At 42.7% G+C, this 15,469-nt stretch overlaps 1 protein-coding gene across 1 annotated transcript in view; it reads right to left on the reverse strand.

Annotated features, from left to right (window-relative positions):
- Positions 1–15,469, reverse strand: part of WDFY2 (WD repeat and FYVE domain containing 2) — an 86,529-nt gene that overhangs the window by 38,781 nt on the left and 32,279 nt on the right. The window contains exon 4 of the mRNA XM_073662637.1: positions 134–188. Within this exon, the coding sequence (XP_073518738.1) occupies positions 134–188 (55 nt within the window). The remainder of the gene's footprint in view (positions 1–133; positions 189–15,469) is intronic.

Consider the following 15,469-nt stretch of genomic DNA (forward strand, 5'->3'; position numbering starts at 1 on the left):
GCTGAGGTCTTACTGAAATTACTGTTCTAAAATCGGGAAATTGGTCCTAGAATTATTTCTATGAAAAACATATCGGGTACTACAATCGAAAAAGTAATAAAAGTTTTGGCGATTATTATACTGACGCTCTTACCAGAGTACGTTCTTGTGGAGTTCATTTTGTTGTAATCTTCAGCTAAAATAAATTCCTGAAAAAAAAGAAATAACTTACATAAATCTACATGGAAAACACAAACTTTGTACAGAGTTAATTAAAACTTAACTGCATCAGTTGTTTTCATCACTTATGCGATGTTCCTATCCCACTTCTGTACTATGGGTTATAATTGTATACACAGGCAGAAAAAAAAATCTTAAGTCACGATGCTCATATGAACCAGGTATTAAAAGTAATACACGACAGTGAAATATTTTTTTACATATTGGAGATACCAGTGACCGTCTTTCTACTGTCTCCAACAAGATCTCCTCTTTTTGAAACGGAATCTTTCCAAATCTGAACTTCTTGTGTTTCCTCCCTCTACTAACCTACCTATACCAGATATTGCCATTTCCATGGATGATTCTACCTCAACTCCCAAGCAGTACGCTCGCTGTCTCAGGGTTATATTTGACTCACATCTTTCCTTTGGTCCCTATATCCAATCACTCATTTACCTCAAAACATCTGTAAAATCTAACCTTTCCATACCTTTGGCTGTGCAAAAAAAAGCTTACTGTCACGCTTATTCATGCTCATCTGAACTAATGCAACTCTCTTCTTATCGGTCTCCCTCATACTAAACTCTCCCTGCTCCATACTATCCTGAAAGCAAGTAGCCAGGATCATATTTCTGTCCAGCCATTACACAGATACCTCCACCCTGTGACAGTCATTGCACTCGTTGCCCTTCCGCTAAAGAGTACAATATAACTCATCACTCTTACACACAAAGCTCTCCACGGTTCTTCACCAAGCTACATCTCCTCTCTCATCTCTGTGTACAAACCTACCCATACTCTCCATTCCACTAATGACCCAAGAATAACATCTGTTATAATCCAAACCTCACACTCCCGTCTCCAAGACTTCTCTTGTGTTGCGCCAGTTTTCTGGAATGCTCCATCCCAGAAAATGAATTTCTTCTTTACAGTTTTAAGCATTTAAAAACAATTTTTTTTTTTAGGACTGTCCCATCACCTTAATATAACTGTTCCTTGTTCTCCCTTCCTAAGTTTTCCTCAGAATCTAGTCTTCTCCATCCCCTCCGTAACACTCTGTGTGGCGCCCCTGAGGGTTCAGTCGCCACAGGGGTACTGCACCTCAGAACGAGTTGTGGCATCTCCTCTCCAAGGTAAGGATGGAGTACCACACAGGACACTCAACACTACACCACTCCAGTTCTGAAGGGGGCCAAAAGCACCATAGTGCTGCCCAGGGCCTGAATGGAGGAGTTGGGGGGAACCAAAGTTAGGGGGAACCATGTAGTGAGTGAGGGTGGAGGAAGCACTTTACCTTAGCACTTAATAGAATCATATATAGCTGGAGGCCATTTTATGAACCGGGTCTTTGGTCGTGGGTCTTTGGGACGGCAAGTCAGCACAAAGCTGCAGCCGGCTGAGGGGTCCACGGTTCCCGGTCTCAGGCCTCGAGACGGGGGATTGGGGCAGAGTATAACCGGCTCTGTCCCCGGTCTTAGTCCAACCAAGAAGGCCCAGGAGGGGAGCAGAGGAGATAGGCTCCACAGGCGAAAGGATCTCAGGGGGTGCGGACGGAGTGGAGTTGCTACCTGCATACCTTATTCTGGCCCAGCTAGAGAGACACTGCCACAAGAGGGGGACAGGTCCCCGATTATCTGACACTGCACTTCACGTCTCTGTCGGAAAAGTCCGGAGGCTTATGTGGATCCCAGGGGGATACGGACGGAGTGGAGTCGCCACCTGTATACCCTATTCTGAGTTTATCCAGAGGGACCCGGCCTAACGCCACGTTCTCACCACCAGTCACCAATAAGGGCACCCAGTCTGTCCGGGAACTACACGTTACCCATAAAGGACATCGCAGTACCCGTACGGGACTCAGTGGGGGACACAAGGCGGGAGAAGTTCAACTAGAGAGGAACACACTAGAGCGGGGGTCCTGTCAAGTGCTCCTGAACTACCTGGAGTGTGCTGAACCCCACCCTGCCGGCCGCAGCTCACCGTGTGACAGCAGAGAGAAGCTCTGAGCTGAGAAAACACTACCGTGAGTAAAAGTCTTGGATAACTTCAACTACTGCCTCTGTTCTTTCCTCCGCGGCTCTGCACCCGCCACCGCTCTACTCTGCATCCCTCTCTACACTGCCCTGAGACCCCGCTCCACCTGTGGGGAGCAGCATCAACTAAGCTGCCTGAACACCGGCCTCAGAGAACTGTAGCAACGCTGGTGATCCTCACCAGACACCACGGGTGGTGTCACGAACATTCCCCTTTCCCATACACCTTTCCCCCCATTCCCTTGCTTTTAAAAGTGACCCCAGGGTACGGGCCCGGGAGCCGGCCACCGCGACATTCCCCAAGGACAACAACAAGGCCCGGGCTCCGAGTCGTTCCCCCCCATCATCCCCTGGGCGCGTCATTTGTGCATGTGCGTTTTTTTTGCTGCGGATTTTCCGCACCTAATGCAAGTCAATGGGTAAAATGCACACAGAAAACTCAGAGTACCCGCAAGAGAAATGGACATCCTGCGGATTTGAAAAATGCACCGCAGGTCAGTTTACGCAGTGTTAAAAAGAAAAGAACAGTGAGCATGATATTTATAGAAATCCCATCCACTTTGCTAGAACTGTAAGACGCTGCATTTTTGACGCAGGGAAAACACACAGCGTCAAAAACGTGATAAAAGCTCATTGTGGGAACGTAGCCTTAAATTAAGCATTCATCACGATTGTATGTTAAAAGGTTTGTTTGGTAAAAAAAAAACGAGTTTTATATATTGAAATCTGTATGAAAAATAAAAAAATAGAAATCTTGCAATTTTCACAGTGGCCACAGGTTTTTCTGTTTGTATTTTTTTTTTTTTACACTAACTTCCTATTTCAGAAAACACCACATGCACAATAGCCACAATGAACAGATCCAGACCCCAATTTTTTCAATTGGAAGATCTTATGAGCGTGTGGAAAGATCACAATGAAGGGAGGGGGTGCAGAGGAGCTGTGCCAGCACTTATTGTAATTGGTGGATTCTGGGTCATCAGCTGAGTATAGAGGGGTTACCAGCCATTGTAATCTTGCCTCTGATAACGAGCCTGATGAAAACTGTTCCTGAGGGGACAGAAAGTAAAAAGCTCCAGTGGCCAATTGTAATATTCGGAGAAAAAAAAAAGAAACCCACACAAAAACATTGGCAAATTTTTTAATTGATTTAACTTCACAAATGGGAGTTTAAATAAAAGGTCAAATCTAAACTTATAGATTTGCTGCAGCTGTCAAGTGACAAGAGCCGAAGAGGAGTCTGGCAACCATATGTAAATTTAAAGAAAAGGGCAGAGATCCCTTTAAGAAGGACTGCATCATTAATGGCTACAATTTTCAATGTGTATTTTATATTTTGACCATTATAACAATGCTAAACTGAACTGACAGGAGCCCGGCATGCTGGAAACCGGTCTTTCCTTCTGCTCAGGTCAGCTATAATTGTCTTAAGCCAATGAGGACAAGAGTACGGGAGAAAGCCGAAAATGGCTAAAGAAAGGCACAAATCAGAGCGAGGTATTTTGAGGACACAGATCTGATATTCAGGGCAGGTTAGGAATAGGACTGACAGACACATAAGCGGTGAAATGTGAGGCGGGTTAAAAATACCATCTGTGCAGCACCAAGTATAGTATATAGGTAACCTCCAGGCCAATGCTGGCGAGCCTGTGCAGCCCATACTAGGAATGCATGGAGCATGGGAAGGCTGTAAATGTGAGAGCTGGACACGCACCAGCTGTAAGGGAAGATTATGGTCTGCACCACCGTTATCACTACCACCAAGTCTTGATTATTCACCACCTTCCTTATAGCTGCCGCCTACAGCTTGTGAATTGCAAGGCAGAAGATCAGGTGCTGGTTTGAATATTTTAATAGTTTCATTCCTTCCAGCAAAATCATCCACAATCTATATGCTTTTACAAGACATGAGGTTTGTTCACATAGAAGATTAAGCCATGCACGTGTAAGTACACACGGACGGTACAGTGAAACTGCGAATGGCTCATTAAATCATACAACAATGCAGATTATCCAGCGGAAAAAACTGTACATATTACATTGATTGGGCATATTAATTTATGCTACAGATGTGGCTGTAAATACTCAGCAATTTCACTATCACCCCCACAATGAAAATGTCCTGTCTCATTAATGGAAATTGGACAGCTATCCTATCTGAGAACACCATGATGTAAGGACAGAGACCCTGATTCCAATGAGGTGTCATTTACTGGGCTGTATTTTTGCTTCAATAAAATCAGTATTTTATCAGTAGGATATTATCACTAAAAGACTAGGTGTCTTGTGCCTACTGGTCCAACTCTGCCCCACCACTGATTAGCAGCTGTCAAAAAAACCCTATACACTGCCAAATCAGTGATATAGACAGGATTACATGGGGCTCAACATTGTGAGCTCTGCTAGATCTGCAGCAGAGGAAACGGATTCTAATCAATACTGCTGCACCCAGTAAACTAAGTGATACTTCGCTAGAATCTTGTCTCTGCTCCTACCTACAGCATCCTCCTGTCAGATTACATAGCAAAAACCTGCTGACGGATTCACTTAAAGGGAGTGTCTCTTCGGGACCCCCTCTATGAACCAGAGCAGAACACTGATAGAACTGCTCTTATAATAACGAGCCTAAAGTTACAGGAGTCTTTTTTGCTGCTAGAAAGGGCGATGTCGGGGGTAGAGGCATCTTCCTGCTAATAGCCGATTGCGATGAGTTAGAGAAGTTGTGCCCATGGAGATCAGCTGATTGCCAATTCGGGTTCCATTTAAAAACGGTCTAGCCTCATAAAAAAAACCTCAGTCTATGGGAGGGGGGAGCGGGACTTGCTTTTACGCTATAGAATATGACGGTTCAAGGGAGCCTGTTCGGTGCACCCTTGGTGTGGCCGAATAATTCACTGCACCTTCCCACATCTATCTCTGCCCTCATGGGCCTCTAGTAAGGCCAGATTTGTCAATGAAGGAGACTACAGATGGGAAACAAGTATGTGGGAAGGAAGGTGCACGGAACGGTTTGGCCAAGGGTGCACCGAGCGCCTGTGCTTGGTTTGAACAGTTATTTAGTGCTGACAGACACCATGCCTTGAAGACACTGATGACCCACACATGGAGAGCAATCTGAGGAACACAATGGATGAAAGCAAGTATCTGACACATATCTACAATTGGAATGGCCGCCATTATGAGTGGGGACAATCCTATAAAAAGCTCTAAGTTCTGCCACTGTTCCCTGCCAAAGAGAAATGACCGTATGCTTCCTAAGCAAGGTTATAGTGATAGATCAGTATGAGGGATGGCACTTTATCTACTGTACAGAAAATCATGTACGGGAGGTGAAATCTTGTAAAACAATAAATGGTGACTGTCTCTTTATCGAGTCCATACCCTTCTCCACCGAAACATTGCTCATAATGTCAGGAATACAAGCCCGAGCGGGAACAAATGCAGCATTGTGGAGCTGAAGTCTGTGGTACAAGGGCATCTAGTTACACTGTGTAATGAGAGAGTTGTTTCTAGGTCAAGTGGAAGCTGACACATTGCAGTGAAATGTAATAGATGAGACTTTGCCCTTTATCGTTATGCAACAGTAAATTGTCACGGAGCAAATGTGGCCAATCCAGCACGTCGCTGATCCCCGGCCTTATTATTTCTAACATTGTGACATATGAAGACAAAAACTGATCAGCCTTAAAAAAAAAAAAAAAAAAAAAAGGGACTGACCCTCTTTTGCGGGTAATTTTTTCTTAGTTAAATGCATATATTTTTGGCTAAAAATAATTTTTGTAATTGGATTTCATGAACAATTTGGCACAGTTTGTTTTCAATAGCAATTGAATTGCACAGTTTATTACTGGCTGCAGAAGGAGTAAACTGAGAATCCGTTAGGGAGCTCAGTTTGTCAAAAGTGGCTATAGCATGTAAAGCACATCGGCGTGGTAGAAGTTTTAATTTGTGGAGGTTCTCGTGTTTAGGCTCCTGCTTATCACTAAAAGGCAGTGCTAGAAGCGCTCACGTCAGCACTGCTCCTTACAAAGGCTGAAAACAAACTCAATAGAAAAATGATAATTACTTACCGGTAATTTGATTTTCCTGAAACCCATGACAGCACCATACAAGAGAGTAGGATCCGCCCCTATTACCAGACAGGAAACCCTGAGCACAAACTAAAAAGACAACTCTCACTTCCTCCTTCAATGTGGTTTCCAGGAGTCAAGCAAGTTACCCAATTCATCATCATTCTTATTTATACATTCACTCAAGCCCATTCTTCATTGTGAGATGAGAAGACTAAAAACCATCATCAACCAAAAGCCAGAGGGAGGGAAAATTAGGGTGGTGTTATGGTTTCAGGAAAATCAAATTACAAGCAATTAATTATTTTTCCCCTCACCCATGACAGCACCATATGAGAGACGATAACAACGGAATCCTTCAATAGGGAGGGAGCACCCTTACAGGATCTTATACCTGAAGAAAGATCCCAGGAATATCCTCCTTCAACGGATAGTGCTTCAAGAAGCAAGATTGTGAAAGTTTTAGACATTTTGTTGATTGAATGATATCTATCGATTTGGAGCTTTAACCTAAAGTGCCAACAAGAGTAAAAAGGATTTTTACAAACACGGTTTCCCCTTTAAATATAGACCCTTCTCTGGGATATAGAGACTTCACTTATATGCAAGGTTGAAGGCCACACTTAACGCCAAGATCTGGGCCGTAAGAAACCTTTCTAGGGCCAATGATCACAATTGTTCAAAACTACCCAACTCTATGCTATCAATATTAGATAGAGCATCCCAGATTGACAAAATGGGGATTCCAAAACCAGCAAAAATATTTAGTACTTTATATCTCTTAGGATGTAATGTTAAGTCCCCCCAAGAAATGTATTTAAGAAGAATGTACACTTATAGTTCGAGATTTCCATCCTGGGGAGTTTCTAGCTACCACAATCTAGCCAAGTTCCAAGAGCTAATACAACTAGAAAGAGCAAAACACAGATATGAGCTACTCCAAAAGAAAAGTCACATCCACCGTTCATGCAAGGATGATCGTATTTACGCTATCCCCCTATAATAGCATCAATTCTGCAATTTAAATGGATGTTAATATAATCCAACCACGGAGATTGTTAGATGAAAATAGTTCAAATGCAAAATAGATTAGTTTTCAAGCAAAGAAACTAAGTAAATCGAGTGATAACCATCACCTCTGATACACTTTTTTTCCCCGAAGAAACTCATTCAGAAAGATATAGATCTCTTATGGTATTGGTCAAATCTCAGATTGTCTTAAGCTAAGGCATTAGCATCCCGTCCCGTTAAACATGTACCTCAAGTACGTATCATCCTGTGCTTGAGTAATTATCAGAACGGTCTTACCTCAGTGTGAAGGCATTTGTCTTAACTAGCAAAGATGTTTCTCCTTCGACACAGGAGTCTCATGGGTACATTTTAACTCATCCACTGATTCCTCCTTTTATAGGTTTATTGCAGAGTTGCCATCTTATCACTCCAAGAGCGCACTGACTGGACATTTAACCAACTCGCCACTTAGTTGGAGTCTACCAGTTTATGACTTCAATCCCAAGAATATACATATTGTGTAATATGGCTCCATTGACTTAATTTCCAATTAGTCCATCTGCCCCACTTCTAACTGGGAGGATACACTGGTCTTGAAATAATTTTACCAAATCATGTCTGTCGGGCAACTCCATTAGGAGGATGGACTGGGATATTTACTGGTTCGTCAGTCCCATACCGGCGAGTTCAACTCGTACCTCCCTTAGGAGAGCAGACAGGTAGTGCTGCCTGACTCATTACAATCAAGTTTATCTTACCATTCCGAATCAGGAAGGTAAATTGAGGCAATTCGTGGTTTATCAACCATCTATACCGGCAAGTCCAGCTCACTCTTCCCTTTGGAAGGGCGATCGGTAGTGCTGCCTTACTTGGCACAATGAAGTTTATCTTACCATTCCATACCAGGAGGGTAGATTGAGAACACAAATTGCCCCAGCCCCCCAACCGGTAAGTACAACTCACAGCTCCTCTTACCATTACCTTTCAGGGTGATATGGGGTAGAGAGAGTTTAAATCACTTAACGTCCAAAAGGTCATTTGAAGACTCCAGGTAGGAGTTTTAACTGGACTTACACTGGTTTCTTTAAGCTTTTAGCGCAGTCATGTCCCTCTTGCACCTTCAACCAGGAAAGGGAGGGGGGGGGGGGCTGAGCTGTAGCCGTTTATCAGCCAGTTCATCTAAAAGGATGGAGGCCTTATATGATGAGAGGTTGAAAAAGTTGAGCTTGTTTAGCTTAGAAAAACAGCGCCTCAGAGGAGATCTCATTTACATGTATAAATATGTATGTGGTCAGTACAAAGGACTAGCACATGACATATTCCCTCCAAAAGACCATACTAAAGGACCAGGGGGCACTCCTTACAGATGGAAGAAAGGCGATTCCGGCACCTAAATAGGAAAGGGTTCTCTACAGTCAGACTGTGGAATTCTTTACAAGAGGTAGTAATGGCAGACACTAACAGCTTTCACAAAAAAAAAAAATAAAGGGCTGGATGATTTCCTCGATACACATAACATTGTGGGTTAAATTAGACAAAATGTTACACCTATGGTAATACATTTGATCCAGGGTTCTGGTACTGATCGCCTTTTCTCGGGGTCAAGAGGGAATTTTTTTTTTTTTTTCCTTGATGCAAACTGGCTGAAATGGGTCCTGGATTTTGCCTTCTTCTGCATCAACAGTTTTTAAGTGTAGGGATTTTAGTAATACAGTTATTAGAAATACCAAAAAAAATAAAACTAATTAAAAAATTATAAACTGGTTCATTATAATTATAATAGTGCAGTTATAATAAAAATGGTAAGAATTGTGAGGCCTAGTCCCAGTAAGTTAGTACCGGAGTACAATTTGGGGGAGAAAGGTTGAACTTGATGGACCTAGGTCTTTATTCAACCTGTGTTACGTTACTAATGATCCTAGATTGTGAAGATCAACTGGACTTAAATTGGCATTATTATTTTTAGCGCCCCCATTCACACCTTTACCAAGAAGATCACTGGGACATAGAAGTTAAATGCAGACTAGTTCAATATGCTATCCAAGTATAAGGGATTGACTGGACCTGTTACTCAGCAGCTATCCTTTGGACTGTATCTAACAGAATCACCCCAGACCGAGGGCATTGTCCAGAAAACCTCCTTACCAATATAAGTAATATTGCTAGTAAAGGGTAGTGAAGCTTTGAGACCTTAGTGAAAACAGAACTACAAGCCCCAAGTTGCCTGGCTAACCGGGCGACTCACCGTGAGGCAGACAGCGGAGGAAAATCCTAGACCTAACGTGGCAGGGTTTTCCGCAACTATGAAGCAGTCTGAAAAAACCTTCAGACAGGTCAACATGAGACATAAGCCCAGACCTGAATTGGCATAAGGCCCAGCCATGCGGCTCAATGCGCTAGCCATGAGGCCCAGCCATGCGGCTCAATGCGCTAGCCATGAGGCCCAGCCATGCGGCTCAATGCGCTAGCCATGAGGCCCAGCCATGCGGCTCAATACGCTAGCCATGCGGCTCAATGCGCGGGCCATGAGGCCCAGCCATGAGGCCTAGGCCAAACAAACGCAGGTAGGTACGAATCATTAAATGTAGATTCTTCCAGACTGATGTTAGCATTTCAGAGCCCAACTGGGCCCCTGCTCACTGCCATTTACAAGCGGTTGCTATAGAACACAGCATGGTGTTCCATGACTCACTGGTGTTCCATGACTCACTGGTGTTCCATGACTCACTGGTGTTCCAGGCTTCTACATCTTTGAGGACAGGAAACCACATTGAAGGAGGAAGTAAGAGTTGCCTTTTTATTTTTTGCTCAGGGTTTCCTGTCCAGTAATAGGGGCGGATCCTACTCGCTTGTATGGTGCTGTCATGGGTGAGGGGAAAATTTGGGATTGAGTCTTCATTCTCAGAGATCAACTATATACATATGCCACCTCCTTTTACCGATTGGAGAGTTGTGTCACACCCGGACTGATGTAAAAATGCAGTTACACTTTAAGCGTCAGGACGGCCCATTGACTTTAAATGTCCGACCGGTCCCACGCCTACTCTTCAGTGATGTTTTTTGGAGTTGTGGAAGCACAGATCAGCCGTCAGAGACAGCCGAAGTTCCCATAGAGAAGTCAGAACACGTTAATTACTGCCTGTGCTTTTTCTGGATACACAGCGCTAAAGAAGCACTGTATATGCAGTAATTGTCAGTGCTTCCTCAGTGCCTCCTCCTCCATACTCCGTGATCATGTGAAACCCAGACAGCTCTGCTATTTCCGTTGTAATTGGGGCTAATATACCAGCCATAGTTACAGGGGAAATAAGATGAAAATAAAAATATTTAAAAATTTAAAAAGTGTCCCCTAAAAAGGTCTTTTATGATCTGAGGGTGGGGGGCATAATGTGTAAAATAAGTGAAACATAAAAACAGGTAAAAAAAAATGCCACCAATCAATCTCAATGACTGTTATTATATATATATTTTATATTATAATAAAGAGATATATATATATATATATATATATATATATATATAAGTCCAATATACAGAAATATTTGTTACAGAATGGGGAACAAATTTTTAAAGTGTATCTTAGTCATTTTTTATGGTCATAAAAAATGGGGAAAAAAAAAATACTCGTTATTTTTCCACTGATATGGCCCAATAACAGCGAGAAAAAAATTACTTGAATTTTTGTGTTAAATATCTTGTAAAAATTCCTGAGCCCCCTGATTCTGCAGCTCATTTTTGAGCTGTGGCGCTACACTGCAGGGATATTCACATCTGTTGCTTTTGGAGCGCAGTATGTGAAATCTGTGCTTGTAGTGCAATTGGGCGTTTCTGCAGTGGCTTCTCCATGAGCTTTCAACTCCCCCCCCCCCCCCCCCCCCCCGACACCAACGAGCTGTGATTGGAAGCGTCTGGGAGCAACGTAGCGCAAAATGGAAAAGAAATCAGGGGAGCCGAGGGACTTTTACAAGGTATTTAACTAATTTTTATGAGCAAATGACAGATCCTCTTTAAAGCCTAGTGGAAGCTTGAAGGCCTCTTAGCTCTATAGGCAGATATCAGTTCCATACATGGCGTATCATAGTTAGGAGCTCTGTTGCAGTTCTTCTTTAAAACCCAGGAGCTTTCCCTCTGTATTCTATATGGTCTAATATACCTGAGTGGCCGGGTCTGTATACGGACCGCAATGCACGGACTGAATAAGTGGCTCAGAAAACAAAATTTACAGCCCAATATATGCGTTCGTGGATGTAAGTTTGACTCACATGACCAGTGTTCAGTTCACACATTGTGGTCTGTATACAGACAGTGAAATACAGCTGTTTGAACCCAAACTGTGACCGATTACCTCAATACCCCCTTCCAGAAATGGCAATATGCATTTTTTTTGAGCTTTTGTTTTTCTCTCTTCCCCCGACTTGCGCTCAGTGTCTGCGCTGTTATGACGATACCAAATATATATTGTTTTATTACTTTTATACAATAAACTTTGAAAAAAAAAATGTTTATACTGCCAAACTCGGGAGCGCCGTAGGTTAAACATTTTTCTGTCAACTGAGCTGTGCGAGAGCTTATTTTTGTGAGACAAGCTGTGGTTTTTACTGGTCATATGACTATCTTTTATCACTTTTTATTGCATTTTTTTGGGTAGGAGAGATGAACAAAAAAAAAAAAAAAACACAAAAGCATAACCAGCATTGTTTTTGTATTGCCTTTGTTTTTTTGGATTCACCATGTGGCATAAATCAGTATTGCAATATGTGTTGACACGATAAGGCCAGGGTCACATGAGCGTATTAAATTTAAAAAAAGTGGTCCGATTTTTATCTCACTTGTCATCCACATGCAATCAGTTGTTGTTTTTTTTAACTCAGGGGTTATAAATCATATCTGAGACCATTTACAGTTTATGTTACAGATTTGTAATGTATCTGTAAAAAATTGGATGCAACTCTAATGGACCGTATGGCATCCGATAAATTTCTAATGCCAAATACAGCAGAGATAAAGGAAAATCTGCATTCCCTCATTGAATAACATTGGTCCGAGTGCAATCCCTTTTTTTTTTAATCGGATTGTGTTATGAATGTGATAAGTCGTTTAATGCAAAGCAAACTTATTTGGAAAATTATTTTTTTTTTCCCCACTTTTTTTTTTTTTTTTAACATTTAAAACATTTTATTTTCTAACAATATTTATTAGTCCCACAAGGGGACTTGAACACATGACCCTTTGATTACATAGAGAATACATACACTGCACTACTTGTGAAGCACAGTTCATTATCCAGCTCATCAGTGCCATACTGACCGGCAGCCTGATAGACCGTACTTCAGTTATGAACAGTAGGAAACCAGCGACCATTGTTCCAATTGCATCTGAAACAATTAAACGCGCTGTGGGGAGTCCATGGAGTGACAGAGGGAGGGATCACAATCCTGGAGTGAAGCTTGACTGTCTCTGCATGTCCTAATTGAAAGTGGCATGTCCATTAGTATGTTAAGAAGCAGTGCTGTGATGGGCTGCGATTACTAAATATGCTTTACAAAATTACTTACAGCACTCTTCCAACAGTCTTTTTTTTTTTTTTTTTTTTTTTTTTAATGCTGTCCGTACAGAAATATATTATATTATATTGTATACATACACACACACACACACACACACACACACACACACACACACACACACACACACGTAAAACCTGACCAGCACCTCCTAGTGTGCACTGGTGCCAGCTGCTGTAACTATAAAATATATAAAGAAATAATGCAGCAGTACTCCATATGGCCAAGAAGTGTCTTAATGAAAATATTAGATCTGAACAGTTTTTTTTGCCTATTTTTGATCAGCAACAAGTACTTACAAAAAACGAAGGTTTATAGCGTATAAATTGGCCAATTCATGTGTGCCCATCAACCGCAGCAAGGTAACCTCCCTCTGATGGATAACTACTCTGCCTTCCATGCCACTTTTGGGCTACAAGCCTACAACTAAATGGACAAACAGGTCTTCTTCTGGGCTAAAAACACCTACAGAGTAGTTACCCATCAGAAGTCTGGTGGATACACAGCTGATAGTCCTACTGAATAGACTGTTAGCTGCTTTTTTCTTGCCATAATACAAATTCTAAGTAAAGAAAATTGAGTGCCCATCATTACTTTAAGAAATGAAGGTCAGTCAGTCTGAAAAATTGGGCAAACTTTGAAAGTGTCCCCAAGTGCAGTTGCAAAAAACCATCAAGCGCTACAAAGAAACTGGCTCACATGAGGACCGCCCCAGGAAAGGAAGACCAAGAGTCACCTCTGCTTCAGAGGATAAGTTTATCAGAGTCACCAGCCTCAGAAATCGCAGGTTAACAGCAGCTCAGATTAGAGACCAGGTCAATGCCACACAGAGTTCTAGCAGCAGACACATCTCTTCAACAACTGTTAAGAGGAGACTTTGTGCAGCAGGCCTTCATGGTAAAATAGCTGCTAGGAAACCACTGCTAAGGACAGGCAACAAGCAGAAGAGACTTGTTTGGGCTAAAGAACGCAAGGAATGGACATTAGACCAGTGGAAATCTGTGCTTTGGTCTGATGAGTCCAAATTTGAGATCTTTGGTTCCAACCACCGTGTCTTTGTGCGACACAGAAAAGGTGAACGGATGGACTCTACATGCCTGGTTCCCACCGTGAAGCATGGAGGAGGAGGTGTGATGGTGTGGGGGTGCTTTGCTGGTGACACTGTTGGGGATTTATTCAAAATTGAAGGCATACTGAACCAGCATGGCTACCACAGCATCTTTCAGCGGCATGCTATTCCATCCGGTTTGCGTTTAGTTGGACCATCATTTATTTTTCAACAGGACAATGACCCCAAACACATCTCCAGGCTGTGTAAGGGCTATTTGACCAAGAAGGAGAGTGATGGGGTGCTACGCCAGATGACCTGGCCTCCACAGTCACCAGACCTGAACCCAATCGAGATGGTTTGGGGTGAGCTGGACCGCAGAGTGAAGGCAAAAGGGCCAACAAGTGCTAAGCATCTCTGGGAACTCCTTCAAGATTGTTGGAAGACCATTTCTGGTGACTACCTCTTGAAGCTCATCAAGAGAATGCCAAGAGTGTGCAAAGCAGTCATCAAAGCAAAAGGTGGCTACTTTGAAGAACCTGGAATATAAGACACTCTCAGTTGTTTCACACTTTTTTGTTAAGTATATAATTCCACATGGGTTTATTCATAGTTTTGATGCCTTCAGTGTGAATGTACAATTTTCATAGTCATGAAAATACAGAAAAATCTTTAAATGAGAAGGTGTGTCCAAACTTTTGGTCTGTAATAAATATATATATATATATATATATATTTGCATAAACCTGAATGTTGACTTCTATTGGGCTGTGTAACAATGAATGTTTGCGAATTATGTTGATTAACCATGTGGGCCCTGTGGCTTGTTGACTCACAAAACAGGAGGACAAACTATGCAAATTCATTAAATGCTCAAACAATGAGACCTAACCTCTTACCTGTGAATGTGTACTTGAAAGGACAACTAACTATTTTAAAGGGATATGTGCCTCTGTAGCAGAGAGATTTGAGACAGATTGAAAAGAGACTTTACAAGGAGAAACAAAAAGAGGAGACTCTCTCAGACCATCAGCTTGGAAGCATGGCTTTAACCGAAGAGACACAGATTTGGATTCTACATGATTCCGGCCTAACGGTACGAGGTCCTGACTGGAAAGATAAGGATCTGCTCCACTGACATCATAGAGCCCATGGATACATTTAGGGAGACCAGGTTGGGACGATTAAGTCACCTGGCCCCATAGATATGTTGTTTGGGGTTGCCAGGTGGAACCCTCCGGTCACCTTGAACCCATGGAGACATTCGGAGAAGCCAGATTGGGACCCGCCGGTCATCTGGCCCCATCGAAACTCTCGGAGAGGCCAGGGTCTCCTGGCCTTATACCTCGATGGACTGTTAGCTTCCTAAGCTTGCCGCTAGTTTCTCTCTATGGGGGCCCGCCAGAAGAGGGGGGGGGGGGGGGGCACTGGTTGAGGTAGTTGGCCCTGGAAATCCCAAAGTCGCAGCTGTTCTATCCCAGGCGGGCCAGCGGAAGGGTGAGGACTCTGTAATGTTGACCCATCTTGGGTATTTGCTGGGAT

The sequence above is a fragment of the Phyllobates terribilis genome, unplaced genomic scaffold (assembly GCF_046119375.1).
Source record: "Phyllobates terribilis strain yellow unplaced genomic scaffold, ASM4611937v1 Scaffold_2__4_contigs__length_985480577, whole genome shotgun sequence".
Classification (NCBI taxonomy): domain Eukaryota; kingdom Metazoa; phylum Chordata; class Amphibia; order Anura; family Dendrobatidae; genus Phyllobates; species Phyllobates terribilis.